This window comes from Siniperca chuatsi, linkage group LG18, assembly GCF_020085105.1.
Source record: "Siniperca chuatsi isolate FFG_IHB_CAS linkage group LG18, ASM2008510v1, whole genome shotgun sequence".
Lineage (NCBI taxonomy): Eukaryota > Metazoa > Chordata > Actinopteri > Centrarchiformes > Sinipercidae > Siniperca > Siniperca chuatsi.
The window spans coordinates 24,033,424-24,048,608 of record NC_058059.1 but is presented as its reverse complement, the minus strand read 5'-3'; the positions used below and the strand labels follow the sequence as shown (position 1 = coordinate 24,048,608).

At 38.7% G+C, this 15,185-nt stretch overlaps 1 protein-coding gene across 2 annotated transcripts in view; it reads left to right on the top strand.

Annotated features, from left to right (window-relative positions):
* The window catches only part of LOC122865220 (hippocampus abundant transcript 1 protein-like), a 45,675-nt gene extending 34,134 nt beyond the window's left edge, over positions 1 to 11,541 (top strand). For both annotated transcript variants that reach the window (XM_044173338.1, XM_044173339.1), the window contains 6 exons: positions 329 to 442; positions 1,144 to 1,215; positions 2,655 to 2,767; positions 5,014 to 5,111; positions 5,249 to 5,412; positions 9,160 to 11,541. In XM_044173338.1, the coding sequence (XP_044029273.1) occupies positions 329 to 442; positions 1,144 to 1,215; positions 2,655 to 2,767; positions 5,014 to 5,111; positions 5,249 to 5,412; positions 9,160 to 9,429 (831 nt within the window). In that variant the 3' untranslated portion in view covers positions 9,430 to 11,541. The remainder of the gene's footprint in view (positions 1 to 328; positions 443 to 1,143; positions 1,216 to 2,654; positions 2,768 to 5,013; positions 5,112 to 5,248; positions 5,413 to 9,159) is intronic.
* The last annotated feature ends 3,644 nt before the right edge of the window (positions 11,542 to 15,185 follow it).

Here is a 15,185-nt window from a genome sequence, read left to right as displayed (position 1 = left end):
CAATGACTTGATTCTCTTCGTTTTTGGACACAGTAAGTAGAGTGGAGATGTGGGCGAAGGCACCTCAATGTTCCTCAACACAGTAACATTATTTTAAAAATTTAATGATGCTATAGGTTTATAGTATGTGTGGAAGCCTGTTACTGCTGATTAATAATATAATAAAATGAGATAGTGGATATGAGTCAGATGCATTTCGCAGATTGTAACACTGACCACTCGAAGGGTCAATGTTACAGGCGTTAATTGAAGATTAACTGATCGCCTAACAGTGCCGGTGTTGTATTTCCTGTCTCTCTGTCCATCTCTCTCTGTCTCTCTCTTTCAGTCTCTGAGGAAGGTGGGTCAGGACTCGACAGTCTTACTGATCTGTATCACTGTGTTCCTGTCTTACCTGCCGGAGGCTGGACAGTACTCCAGCTTCTTTCTCTACCTTAGACAGGTGAGACACACCACTGCCTACTGTGTTTTCCTACAAATACTAGCAATACTGCTAGTACAAACACTGTTACTGCTATTATTACTGAGACTGCATTTTAAAGCCGCTGTGTGTAGAATTAAAAAATGTTCATCTTTGGTGCCTCCAGTGGTGGTATCAAAAATGACATTTTAGCAGGCAGCGATGCATGCTGTTACACTGGGATGAATACACTAATGGTTGTAGTGCCTGGCAGGTGTCATGGACAATAAACGAAACAAAACAAATTTGTGACATTTCTGCTCTTAAATTAATTATTTGTGTGCATAAAGTAACAGAACATAACTTTAAACTAAAGTTAATATTTTAACTTATATCTAAAGAATGTCCAAGATAACACAAAGTAGTTTTTACAGGCAAATTCGAAGTATATATATCTACGTATCTCAGTGAAGCTGTGAAAGTTGTCACACCATGTTAATCTAAATGAGCTGCTTGGATTTAATGGCATTTTGTTTTGATTTTGAATTTTACCTTTCAAATATTGTTGTGCTGGCATTGACATCCGTTAAACATATGTTAAAATGGCAACAATATATTGGCGTATGTCTGTATGTTCTTTTAATTCGTGCATGCAAATTATTTTAATTATTTTTTTCTGCATGGCACCTGCCAGGCTCCTCTGAAAGTAACTAAATAATAATAATTTCTGTTTGTCTCCCCAGGTCGTAAATTTCTCCTCCACAACCATTGCTGTTTTTATTGGAGTGGTGGGCATTCTGTCTATCGTAGCACAGGTAACACACACACAAACACTCTTTACACATAGACCCCATTTACACTTGTCATTTCAAGGGTCACATATTCGGATTCAATCTAGATGTAATTTAATACACCTTTGTTTACACATAGCGATATACATATATATGTCTTCGTTAACCATGTTACAAATCTGATAGCATCTGTCTTGGGCTTCCTGCAATATATGCTGCAAAAAATACAAAAGAAGAATAATTTATGCATTTAGTTACCAGAATAACTGTTTAACAACTAGGAGTGTAACACTACACAAAATTCACAGTTCAGTATGTAGTTCAACAGTGATTCATTGGCCATAATTCATACTGTAACATTTAAGGCACTTAAATACTGGCATATTGTCAATAAGAAAAATCAATAACCAAAATAAATAACACAATTGTCAGTAATGACATAATCGTGAGACTCTGACCTGTTGATAATTCCTGAACAACTGCAGCTTGCACTCGTTTATACAGGGCAGGCATAATGGACTGACACATGAAGGCACATTGTAGTAGGGCTTCTGGATTCTCTGTTCTCTACGACCAAGTATGGTCGCATATCCGCAGCTATAAACGCTCCTATAGCATTAGTTATTGCTTTTGCACGGTCCGAATTTACAGTGAGAGGCTGCTTGAACGCTGTGGGGAGAAGGACTCGCCTTCCAGTCTGTTTTTGTCTTGTTCCGCAAATCAACACATTCGGGTGATTCCGTCACAAATGACATGTTTTAAGTGTATCAAAAGACATACCCGACATCAGTTGAACAATATAGGCATACAGTTTGACACTAATCGTTGCCCATTTTCGCTGTATCTAACCGAGAAACTGTAATGTGCTCCTCCTCCTACAGTGGATCTAAATGTCAAGGGAGGATCCTCCAGCTCTCACAAACACTCATTTGTTTTTGCCATTCGGATGGCAGCAACACTACATGAACTTGACTAACCTGGCTAACTGGGATAAACCAATTAGCATACTATAGTTAACAACTGGCGCACTGCCAAAACATTCATGGTAAAACTAATGCTCAAGAATTTCTGTTCCGCATGCGTGAGTAGTAGATATAGACTATTTTGACAGTAATTGTTTGGGTCACAAGGCATACTGAACCGAACGTCCTGTATCAAACAGTTCGGGACGAATACACGTACCGTTACAACTAACAACTATCATAAATTTGCACAAACATATGGATGACTTGTGATCTGATTGTTGGAGATGCAGTATGTGGCTAAGTGCAAATATTTAAATGAAAAATGTAAATGGACACAAATAATCACATGTGCTCATACTACATCTACATACTTAAATATTTTACTTACTTTTGCTACTTATTATAATGGTAAATGGTAATTAATTATACACGTTTGTTACATAAGTACAAGGTTAGTACAAAATAAAGAATTCCATTCTTCTCCCTCTCTCTTGTCAGACTCTCCTCCTCACTCTGCTGATGAGGACTCTGGGTAATAAAAACACAGTTCTGTTAGGTTTGGGCTTCCAGATCCTTCAGCTGGCCTGGTACGGCTTCGGATCAGAGCCTTGGTGAGATCTGAGTGTGTTTTCTGTTTTTGTGTAATGAAGTGTCCTTGGGCAAGACACTCAACCCCAAATTGCTGAATGTGTGTGAATGGGGTGAATGAGATACGCAGTTGAAGCACTTTGAGTAGTCAGAAAGACTAGAAAGGCGTCATTTTCCATTTACCATTTGCTGTTACTCCTGTCTGCTGCACAGCAGCGTCAGTGTTCTGTATTTAGATTGGCCAGAAGCAAGGAGCAAATCCACCACAGCTGACCTCTTACCAGTGATCTGTACCCTACGCTACAGTTGCTGCTATCTGGCTCTTAAAAGGAAGTTTTTCCTTGCCACTGTCGCCAAATGTTTTCGCATGGTCGGAATTGTCTCTGTAAATAATATTATAAAGAGTACGGTCTAGACCTGCTTTATAGGACAAGTGCAATGACATAACTTCTGTGAACTGACGCTATATAAATAAAATTAAATTAAATATAGAGCGAACAACAACACAGCAAGTAATGTAACTAACGTTAGCTAGGTTGTGGGTTAGTAAACTGCCGCTACAGTTGCTGCTGCGAAGCTAACATGCAGAGGACGAGACGGTTTCCCAGCGCCAGACAGCAATACTCACAACTGTCCTGCTTCTTAACATCTAACCTCACAACAACAGCATATATTGGCAAACTAGAAAGTAAGCTGCATGTCCGTGGGCAAGTAATTTAATGTTACCTGACACACAAATCATGGCTGGAACGGCTGGAATAGTGTTTTTATGGCTCGGTCTGAGCCACTTTATCTCCCATTTACAGAGCCAGGACTGTGTACAGTACAAACACCATATTTTTTTATAGCGCACACACTGAACGGACAGCTAGCGGACCGTGAGGAGATATTCACTCACTTTGACAAAAAGATATTTATTGGAGTAGAATCGCATACCCCACCTTTAAAATGAGAACTTTGGAAATTGGGTCTTAAATATATGCTTAATGGCTACATAAAGCTGCATGATCATGCTAAAAGACTGCGACTAAAGCTGCATGTCTCTGGCAAAAAAAACCATCATCCTCATCAACTGATGATCTACAGTATATAGAAGACATGAAAATAAAGAAACAATATTGTTCTTGTATTGCAGTGTAGAGCTAGTTAGTCCTAGCATTATAAGAATGATAAGGAAAAAATGTAAGATCCGACTGTTATTTCATTCTAACAATTGTTTGGCTGCTTAGCTTAGCTTTAACGTTACGAGAGAGAAGTCTTTTAGGATGAGGACTAACCGATGTGTTTCGCAACTGGTATGCTATCTCAGGTAACGTTGGCTGGAGTTGCTGAAGTGTAAACTTCCCCAAATCTAATAGAGAGCAGGAAGACTAACATTAGCCTAAACTCTGATAGCATCCAGCAGCGGCTTCCACACAGTGGGGAAATAATTTGGATGTTCAAGTTGTGAATGAGGCTTTCTTTAACGTAACATGTAACCCTACAAACTAATGTTGTTAGTTAATGATATACTAACTCTTAGTTACAGGTACTACTGTCGTTAGTAAGCTAGTTAGCTGGATATGCTAAAGATTCCATCTTATGTTAGAGCAAATAAACAGTGTTCTTGTGTTTATTTAGAATAAATAAAGAATAAAAGGCACCACTCTCCAAACTCTTGGAGACCAAGTATCACTCTAACTACAGATTCGCGTACACCCGTACACATTTCAGCATGTAGAAATCTTGACAGGCCTGCCGTGCCTACCTACAGTTATGTTAGCTATGATTGGTCAGTGTCTGTTCGATGGAGGGAAACAGTCAATTGATTGTGAACATAACATCAGTTAATTTTGTTGATAAGATTAATCAATAATTTATATAATAAACAGATATATATAAAATGTATAAATTCTTTATTAACGAATACAACTATATTATCAGATTTCTGTTTTTACATCACTCCAGTCATCATTCATGATGATTCTACACTGGCAGCTGATCATATATGACGCTGGTGGCTCCAGTTAGTAAAGATGGAGGAAAGCTGAGATGCAGACGTTCAGTTGAGGCATCTATCTGCAGCAAACACTGCACCACAAAAAGGACTTGTTTTGTTTTGTGCATGTACGTTAGTCAACAGTGTGAATGCTCAGACTGATGTCAGATACTCAATACACTGAAAAACAATATGGACGATATCACAAAGAGATCAGATACACCTTTAAATACACAGCTACATATATACACCATTAACCGTGTGTGTGTGTGTGTGTGTGTGTGTTAACAGGACGATGTGGGCGGCTGGTGCTGTAGCAGCAATGTCCTCCATCACCTTCCCTGCTGTCTCTGCTCTGGTGTCACAGTCTGCTGATGCTGATAAACAAGGTGACAAAGAACATCTCCTCCTATGCTCTTCTCTCCTCTCCTCTCCTCCTCTCTCTTCTCCTCTCCTCTCAGATCATTAGGTCAGTGTGTTATTGTGGAGCATCACCAATAACATGGCCTGTCTCCTCCCCTTGTAGGTGTGGTCCAGGGGATGATAACAGGGATCAGAGGTTTGTGTAATGGTCTGGGTCCAGCTCTGTACGGATTCATCTTCTTCCTCTTTGACGTCAAGCTCAACACCATGGACCCCATCCAGGGAGACTATAACATCGACCCCCTGCCTCTGCACAGTCCCACTGAGGTATAGTATTCATTGTTGTCAGTCCTACAGTCTTTTTGCAAAGAGGGCCAGATTTGGTGAGGTGAAAATGTGTGGGGGCCGGCCATTCAGCCTGACATTCTTTGAACCATTAATATTAAATGCAAATGAACTATTTTATGAAATTGTTATTGCAAATGGCATACTTTTCATTTCTTTCACACAGAACACAAATAAATCTAAACAAGTTTTTACCAAAATCACTCTGCCTTTCATATTTCAAGACCACATAAAATGAAGAAAAAGTATGTCTAGAAAAAAAAACTTTTGGGAATATTAAACATATCTAGGTTCATTTGAAACATTACATATTATTCACTATTAAATGCTCACTGTAAACTTCTAAATTCAAAATGTGAACAGGAAAACAGTTATTCAGAAGTACAAAACATTGATTTTAATATTTAAGTTGTCAGGTTTACGAGACCCGGTTTGATTGTCAATTGAAAAACAAAAGAACAAATGATACACGGATTGAAAAGACTGCATATTCAAAACTGTGGTTTTGATCATCACAAAAACAATCAATTCACTGAGATTTTAAAATTCATTCACCTACAAATAACTTGCCTGCACTAATGTGAAAGGTGATACTGAGATCTTGACTGCAGTAAATAGGCCAGGTCTGGCTCAAAAACTGTGGTTTTGATGTGCAAGATGTCACGCAGGTGAGAGTCACTTAGTCTCGTCCTCACGCGGTTCTTGTTAATGTTCATAACCGAGAATGTCTTCTTGCACAAGTATGTTGAGCCAAACAAGCTCAGCATTTTCTTAGCAAATGTTCGAATCTCTTGGAACCTGCCTTTATCCAGCTGGCGGTAAAAGTTGACAAGAGGGAGCTGTTGGTGCCGACTGCGACACTCTGCATCACACTGCAGTTCAATGAGCTCCAGCTGCAGGTGGTCTGGAGCGTCATCAGGGTCCACGGAGAAAAGAGAGGAAAAAAGCGTGATCTCCTTTTCAATAGCTGCAAAATCCCAAAAGCGCTGTTGAAACTCCTCAGCCAGAGATGTGTGCTGCATACCTCCTCATTTGCGTACTGACATTGTTCTGTGCAAAACTGGTCATTATTTCCTGCAGCGATGGGAAATGTGTGGTGTTGGGCTGCGTTTGTGACAGGTGCCTTTGAAAAAGTAGCAGCTTGGTCCCAAAGGCTTTGATGTGTGAATACAGTTGGCTTACCACTGCATTTTGCCCCTGAAGGCTTGTGTTCAGCACGTTCAGATGTCGTGTTATGTCAACTAAAAATCCAAAATTAGCCAGCCAAACAGGATCAGATAGTTCTGGCATTGGTTGTCCCTTTTTTGCCAAGAATTGTCCGATTTCCTCCCTAAGAGAGTAGAAGCGCTGCAGTGCAGACCCCCGACTGAGCCATCTTACGTCATTGTGATGCACAACATCTCCGTATTCAGCCTGGATGTCGAGTAGAACCTGTTGAAACTGACAGTGAAGCAGGGCTTTGGAGCAAATATAATTAATAGCCTTTATCACCAGTTTCATAACATGATCATATTTCAGATGTTTGGCACAGAGAACTTGTTGGTGAATAATACAGTGGAGTTTTATAATTATTATTATTATTATTCTTTATTGTTATTCTTCACTGTTACAGACTAGGGTTGATAATCCACTTCGCTCGCCAGCCATGGCAGGTGCGCCATCCGTAATAATCCCAGTGACTTTATTCCACGGTAGTTTCATGTCATCTACAGCGGGACAAACAGAAACAAATAAATCTGTTCCTCTTGTTTGGTCCTTAAGGCTCTGGAGGTCAAGTAGCTCTTCATTCATGTTCATTTCATTGTCCACTCCTCTCAAAAAAAATCAGTAACTGAGCGGTGTCAGATACATCCGTGCTTTCGTCGCAGGCTAACGAAAAAAGTCAAACTCCACTCCTTTTGCCTCCAACTGTCTCTTAATATCCGATGAAACGTCTTCAATTCTCCATACCACAGTGTTACAAGCCAGGCAAACATTGGCAAACTCTTGCTTCTTCTCAGGACAAATGTTCTCCACTATTTTCATCACGCAGTCTGAAATAAATTCACCCTCAGTAAAAGGTTTGCAGTGTTGCCACCTCGTAGCTCGCCTTTGTAGCATTTTCATTTGACTCACAGGCTCCTGTGAAAAAGCGCTGCTATGCCGTTAAAACAGCTTCCAGTTGCTTCAATTTTTCCCCACGTTTGTTCCCAGTTAGCTTGTCATAGTTAGCATGTTTCGTCTGGTAGTGCCTCTTGATATTGAATTCCTTGAAAACAGCCACAGTCTCTTGGCAAATTAGGCAGACACAGTTGTTTCGTATTTCAGTGAAAAAATACTCCAATTTCCACTTGTCCTGGAAGTGGCGGCCCTCGCTGTCACCTTTCCTTTTTTTAGTTGCAGTCGCCATTTCAGAAATGGGCGAAAAGGATCACACAAGCGTCACGCGGCGAGAGTGCAGCCACAGGTCTACTGCCATCTTCTGGTGAAATATAAAATAGCTTTTTTGCACGCATGTATTTTATACTGTAGTCAACAGTGCCGGCGGGCCGCATATTATTGATTTTATGACAGAGAGTGCGGGCCGATTGAAATTTGAATGCGGGCCGCAATTGGCCCCCGGGCCAGACTTTGGACATGCGTGCACTACATAATAAATATCTGCTCTGTAAATCACATGTCCTTTATTTTCCTTTGAGAAAAAACAAAGGGAGAGACATATTTTGTATTTGTTGGTTTCATGATGGCACCCACATCTTTGCATTAATTAGTCGGAATGCCATTAGTTCTTCGTCTACGTAGATGGAGAACTTGTTTCCATTTAAACCATATTTGCACAACGCAGTAACATCAGCGTTCTATCATTGGCAGACCATCTCGCTATAGCCAGACAGCAGCCTGCTACACAACACAGACTTTGAACAACAACCCACATTAGTCTCCTTCTTATTCACAAACAAGGACACGTCTTGTGTTGCACCTTTGCCTGCTGAATGAACAACTGAACAAATATCCACCAGGGAAAAGTGCACTGCTAATGTCAGTTTGCAGGCTAAATAGATAATTAGCTGCTCAGCTACAGCACATTAAACAGCATGTAAACGTACCTGCAACTGTCACTTGCGTCCAGTTAGATGCTGGTGTGGTCCTTACTCTTCAATACCACTAACAACACGCTGTCTGTCCATGACATGTAGGCTACAGCAGAAGTTTATTTACTTTCATCGACACATCCCTCCAACCAGTGAGAGGAAAAGGAGCTTTCTTCCCCAAAAATATTCCTTTTAATAAGAAAAAAACTATTAAAAATTAGCTTAAAAATGACTTTGAAATTATTTTTGTCTGCAATAAAGGATGACTAAATGCAATTTCAGTTGGGCTTCATACGCAGACATGCTCACACATGTGAAGTCAGCATGTGTGAACCACGTTGTCATACACTGCTGGCTGCGCACGTCCGCAAAATGTTCATATGGACCCAGACACAGGCAGATGATGTAATTTAGTGATGCGGTCCCTCGCAGCTATGTTGACGCAGAAAATATAGTTTGTGCTCATGTCAGTACATTTGAAAACTGCTTTTTAATGTAAAGCACATTGATTTTACTTGTAATTAATATATATTATAAATATAAATTAAATTGCCTTGCCATGCTTATCTCAGAAAATAACAGCAATACTGGATATACTTAAATTAAGGGGAAAATGTATCTCTCTTTCTCGCTCTCTCTCTCTCTCTCTCTCTCTCAGCGAGCCCTCATCCCTGGCCCGCCCTTCCTGTTGGGGGCGTGTACCGTGGTGGTTGCCTTCCTCGTAGCTCTCTTCATCCCTGAGAAACCCTCCTGCTCATTTTCCTCCCAGCTGTCCCTCAGCGACAAGCCCCACCCAGATGGCAAAGAGTCGATGTCCTCGCTGGCTGGCGTCCACATCAACATGCCCCTGCCGGGCAGTGATGAGGACACCCCTCCCACCGCCAGCGACGAGGACTTTGAGCCACTGCTGCAGGACAGTATCGTTTGATGGACAGGTGGAAGGACCACAGAGGGTGCGGCTAACATCATGGTTTGATTGATTGACATTTTGTAACAAAGAAACATTTTCTTTGCCACAGGGCGGGACTAAGTATACTTTTGTTGTCAGAAGATTGCGATTGACATCAAGAAGCTCTAAAAGCATTGTTTGTTCATCAATGTTTCTTCGCCAGAAGGCGGTACTCACATATTACTTCACTGACCAGGTGCGGAGGCAGTAACATCATATGAGCGACTAATAAGGATGTTTCTTTCACAAGGGGGTGGGAGCAAAGAGCTGCATATAAGATGTCTTTGTTCAATTTGACAAAGATTTTTTGACTGACAGAAAGACGGAGGGACCAACAGGGACAGCACAGTTTAAAGAGGTACATGTTTTTTGATCTGTAAACTAAATTGTATGACTGTACTTTGATGAAACACATAAATGCTGGTGTTAATATTGACATTCTTACCAAATTTATGAAAATCTGCATTTCATGGGTTGAAAATGGCTCAACACGCCATCATACTGTTTGAAATCACCCTGAACCTTGCAAGGCCAATACTGACATAGAGTTGACCGTTTGGGACAAATTTCCATCATGACATTTATATTAAAAAAGAATTTATATTTAAAAAAAGAATATTAACACCCTCTATTTATATCCAATTTTGGGATACACCCAAATAATTTCCCCTGAAAGGAAAGAGAAGTATTTTTCATGGAAGGATTATTGTTCATCTTTAAGCTTGAAATTGTTGATTGTTTTTGTGATAAACAAGAGTTTTTACCTTCAGCTGTATCATTTTGAAGCCCTATTTTAATGCTGTGTGTTATTTCTTATTGGTTATTGTACAAAAAAAAAACATCTATACAACATATTTACAGCAGCCAAAACATCAGTGTTGATTTATACTCTTTTTTTGTTAAAGAAGAACAATTTTTTTTTTTTTTTTGGCAGGGTTAAGAGATTTTTATGTGTGTACCTGCTATGAGCTTTCAATGCTAACAAGGTATGAATGTGATGAGCTGAGAGATGAGTCAGCCACCGAAATCCAACATGTCAAAAAATCAATTTTACTCGTCATTTTTACGATGGCGTATTAGGGCCATTGTAAGTAAAAAAAATAATTAAATAAATTATGGAGCCAGGGGAGGGGGGTAATATTACGAGGAGAAAAAACTTGATTTTCTGAGATTAATGTTATAAATTTACAAGAAAAAAACTCGTGAAAATTGTTTTTTTTTTTTCAAGGAATCACATCGCTTCACTTTGCAAGGTGGATAACCTAATCAAATTATTCTTTGGAATCTGAATAATTTAGCAGTAAGGAAGTAGCTTACTCTTGATTTTAGCCCAGAATCACCATATTATCATAAGCATCCGGACTTTGAAGAGACATGCAAGTTAGTATCAAAACTGCTGTCTTCTAATCCAGTGTGTGTATGTGTGTGTGTTAGTCAGCCAGTCATAACATGACCAACACTAATTAAGTGAGTCCAGAAATGAGAAGCATGCACCGTGCACAGGCCCTCCCTAAGGGGTAACAGTCAAAGTCTACATCCCACACACACATGCATGCAAACAAACTCATTGTAACATAATAACACTTAATTTTATGGTCACTCAAATAGGTTGGAGGCTTGAGTTTTTTCTCGTAGATGTATGACTTTAATCTCAGAGAATATCCAAGTTTTTTTCTCGTAAATTTACAACTTTAATCGTCAAAATTTTGAGTTTTTTTCTAAAACTATTACCCCCCTCCCCCGGCTCCGTAATTTCTTTTTTCACCTACAATGGCCCTAATATGCCGTTGTACAGTTTAATGGCCAAGTTTGGTCTTTAATTTTATTTCTTTATATTTCACCCAGAACAAGAGAGGGAAATATTTTAGGCTATGCATTGGTAACAAGCCTAAATATATTATATATTTATTGTATATATTTTAGAAAATTATGAGAAACAAAAGAATCCTGAATGATACTGAAGTTGAGTAATATAACCGAACACCTCACTAGTTTTTACACTTAATTTCACAAGTATCCCTTTTTGTCACTCTACCTCAGATCAGCGTGTTTTAAAATCACACTTCTATCACGTTTTTTTTATTTTTTTTTTATCAAAGTCACTTTATGAAAGTGCTGCTGGCAGTGGGAAAACCTCAGAGCTACAACTCTGGTGTTTATTTTGTTAGCGGTCCAAGCGCCAACAGTGTTGAAACCATATTGTTTATGGTTCCAATATTGCTCTGATTTTGACTTTTACTTTTTCTACAGCACAAACTAACCGAGGTGCAAATGTGAAACACACTAATACTACCAAGTGCAAGTCCAACAAAAACTGGCATTGTAACACATTTTTCCTATTGTCTCGTGAAATTTTTTTGTTTTAAAACAAATTTATAACATTACTTAACTTTCTGCGGAGCACCAGAAGGATCACAGATAGAAAAACATATTTACATTGAGGCCACGAAATGCTATTGCGTGCCCACGTTTAACTTGTGGCCATGAGATAAGTGTGTGTATATATGTGTGTGTGTGTATGTATGTGTATATATATATATATATATGTATATATGCTGTTCTTTAGATGTTGTTGAGGGTTCTCTGAATGGCTGAAGAAGAACAAAATGAAGACTTTGGAGTGGCCTAGTCAAAGTCCTGACCTGAATCCTATTGAGATGCTGTGGCATGACCTTAAAAAGACCCTCCAGTCTGGCTGAATTACAACAGTTCTGCCAAGATGAGTGGGCCAAAATTCCTCCACAGCACTGTAAAAAACTCATTGCAAGTTATCGCAAACGCTTGATTGCAGTTGTTGCTGCTAAGGGTGGCCCAACCAGTTATTAGGTTTAGGGGGCAATCACTGTTTCACACAGGGCCATGTAGGTTTATCCCTTAATAATAACAACCTTCATTTAAAAGCTGCATTTTGTGTTTACTTGAGGAAAGTTAACACAAGTGGTCCGTTTGTAGATTTTTTTAAAAATCAAAATGTGTACTTACTTTGCTGTGGGGCTAAAGTAAATGAATTAAAACGTACAAATGAATTGTATCTCATGGGCACGCGATAGCATTTCGTGGCCTCAACATACATATTTTTTCTGTCAGTGATCCTTCTGGGGCTCCATACCTTTCCATGGTGCCATGCTGCCATCTAGTCCCACTCCAGAATGTAGGTTTAGAAATGCCACTAGTTGGCAGCATGACACCATAACGTTGTTCCAAAATGACAATGCTTCTGGCTTCGATTGTCCAGGGTCAACGTGTTTTTGATTTTGATTGATTTGAAGTTGCTCAGGATGTTTGGACCCCAGTATACTTTCTTGCAAGTTTTTACTTCAACTGTGAGATCAACTGGTCATTTATGTGCTAAGGGTGTCTCATAACCCACAGTCCTTCACTCTATGATTTTAAAAACACATAGAGATCAGCAGCAAAGTTATTTGTTTGATTTTCTAACAAACATGTTGCAGATATGAAGTTTTTCCCTGACAGCAGTGATATTCCTGAATGAACTTATACTTGAAGGATCAGAAAGATATTTAAGAGATTTAGGGAAGATTTAGGAACAAATGCTAAATAGTTTAACAGTATATAACTGGCACAGAGTGTATATAGTTATTTGCTTTATGACCTTAAAATGTAAATATACATGTGAATGATATAATTTTTTGTATATATAAGTAAAATGTGGGATTATTTATTGTGGTTGACATGAAGGTTTTCCTTCAGTTTTCAGTCCTGTATAGCTCAATGGCACTAACAAAGTCTGGGTTGGGGGTACAGTTCCCCCTGTGCAGCTAAACAGTTACATAAGACCAACAATCATTCTGCTTTGGTTTGTCGTGTTCATTCAGATTAGACTATGAAACAAACAAATAATTTCCCCCTTTCTTCTGTTATTCACACCTGAGTATTTTTACATGCTAGTGTTCTAGTATCCTGGTAATCAGTTTTATTCTGGCTGTGGTCATATTTGGAACATGATGATGATGAAACAAAGAGAAACTGGTTATTTACATCCTTGCAACTCATCTACTTTTTAAATAAAATTTGAAAGGTGCTAGATCAGATCAATGTATCTGCAATTTGCCTTGTACAAACTTAAACAGATCTGCATTTCAATGATTTATCCAATCTAACCCCATCTCTTTTACCGCTTTCATTAATTAAAAACTAAGTTTCATTTCATAACCATAGTAACAAAGATGCCTGTTTTTGCTGCCATTATCATTTAAGATTCAATGCTTTTTCACAAGTATACCAGTTTCTTTTGAAATAACCCAAACCACTTAATTTAGGCTTCTGAAAACCGGGACGAGTGATAACCCAGGTTTCTGTAGCCAGGGTATGATGTTTGTATGAGCAAATACTCCAAAACCCAGATCATAACTAGAAAATTAGTGTGAATGTGAACACTCAGACTTATTTAATTGACAACTGCACCCGCTCAATTAGTTCAGCAGTGACTCAACTGACTCAGAACAGTGTAAATATTGTACATGGATTGGATGTCTGTATATGTGAAGAAATTGTGTACACAGGATTAACTGTAAATGCACTTTACTTGTCTGTTGTCTAATAGTGTACCCGCCCGTTGTTGGTTATTGGAAATTAAAACAGTTGGCATCTGCATGACGAGTGCTTTTTTAAAATTCCACCTGGTTCTTGTTCACCGCTTCCTCCTGAGAACCAGAAAAAAAGTTTCTCTTTACCCTATTTCAACTGTGGTTTGTCTCATCTCATTCAAAAACTGAACAAACTATGTTCTTTGTGTAGGACATGAGGATGTAAATGGGCTGTACTTGTATCACTCAAAGTGCTTCATATTCACCCTATTCTGCTTATCAGTCCAAAGAAACTAACTAATCATTCACACACCAAAGGCACAGCCCTTGGAAGCAATTTGGGGTTCAGCGTCTCGCCCAAGGACACTTTGATACGGGCTGGGGGAAGCCAGAATCGAACCACTGTCTTTCCGACTGGTGGACAACCTGCTGTACCACTAAGCCACAGCCACCCTATGGAAAAATAACATTCATAGCGCATTTATGTAACTACACACATTTTAGATTAGTAAATTTTGATCTGATAAAATCCCAGTTTAATTCATTCAAAAATGTTACTTTGTTTACTAAAGGAAATAACATTACAGTTGTGTAGATTTTAGATATAGTTTTAGATATACTTTTACTCAACTATTACAATTAATTTTACTATTACTGCTATTAACTAAATATTCCTTTATGCTATATCATTATTATAAATTAATTAAAAATTAGATTTTTGATTTTTTTAGTAAGTAAATTTGAGATTGAAAGTTTATCCTTGAGCTTGGAAACAGCAGTTGACAAAACAACCTAAACTAAAGGTCCATTAGTGACTGTTTGGGACCTTTTTATTTGAACGCATTCAAATTTCTATTTTTCTAAGTACATTAGGACTTCATGTCTTAAAAATTGAACCTGAAGGTTCATTTTTGAAATTATCAAATCTCCAGAACAGCTACTAAATATTTAAATTTCCAATCTTAATCTTATTCAAAATCATCAACTGAGCTAAACTGTATTAAATTGATTTATTTATTTATTTTTTACTAAATGTAGAACAAAAGTGCCTCTGTGTGTTGACATTTGGGCAACAGCTTCCTCATTAAGGAGATTAACACCAATCAACAGCGACCTCCACTGGGCAATGCGGGTTATTGCTCAGGAATGTCCAGGAATCGTCCAATCAGAGCGTTGGTTGTGGGTCAT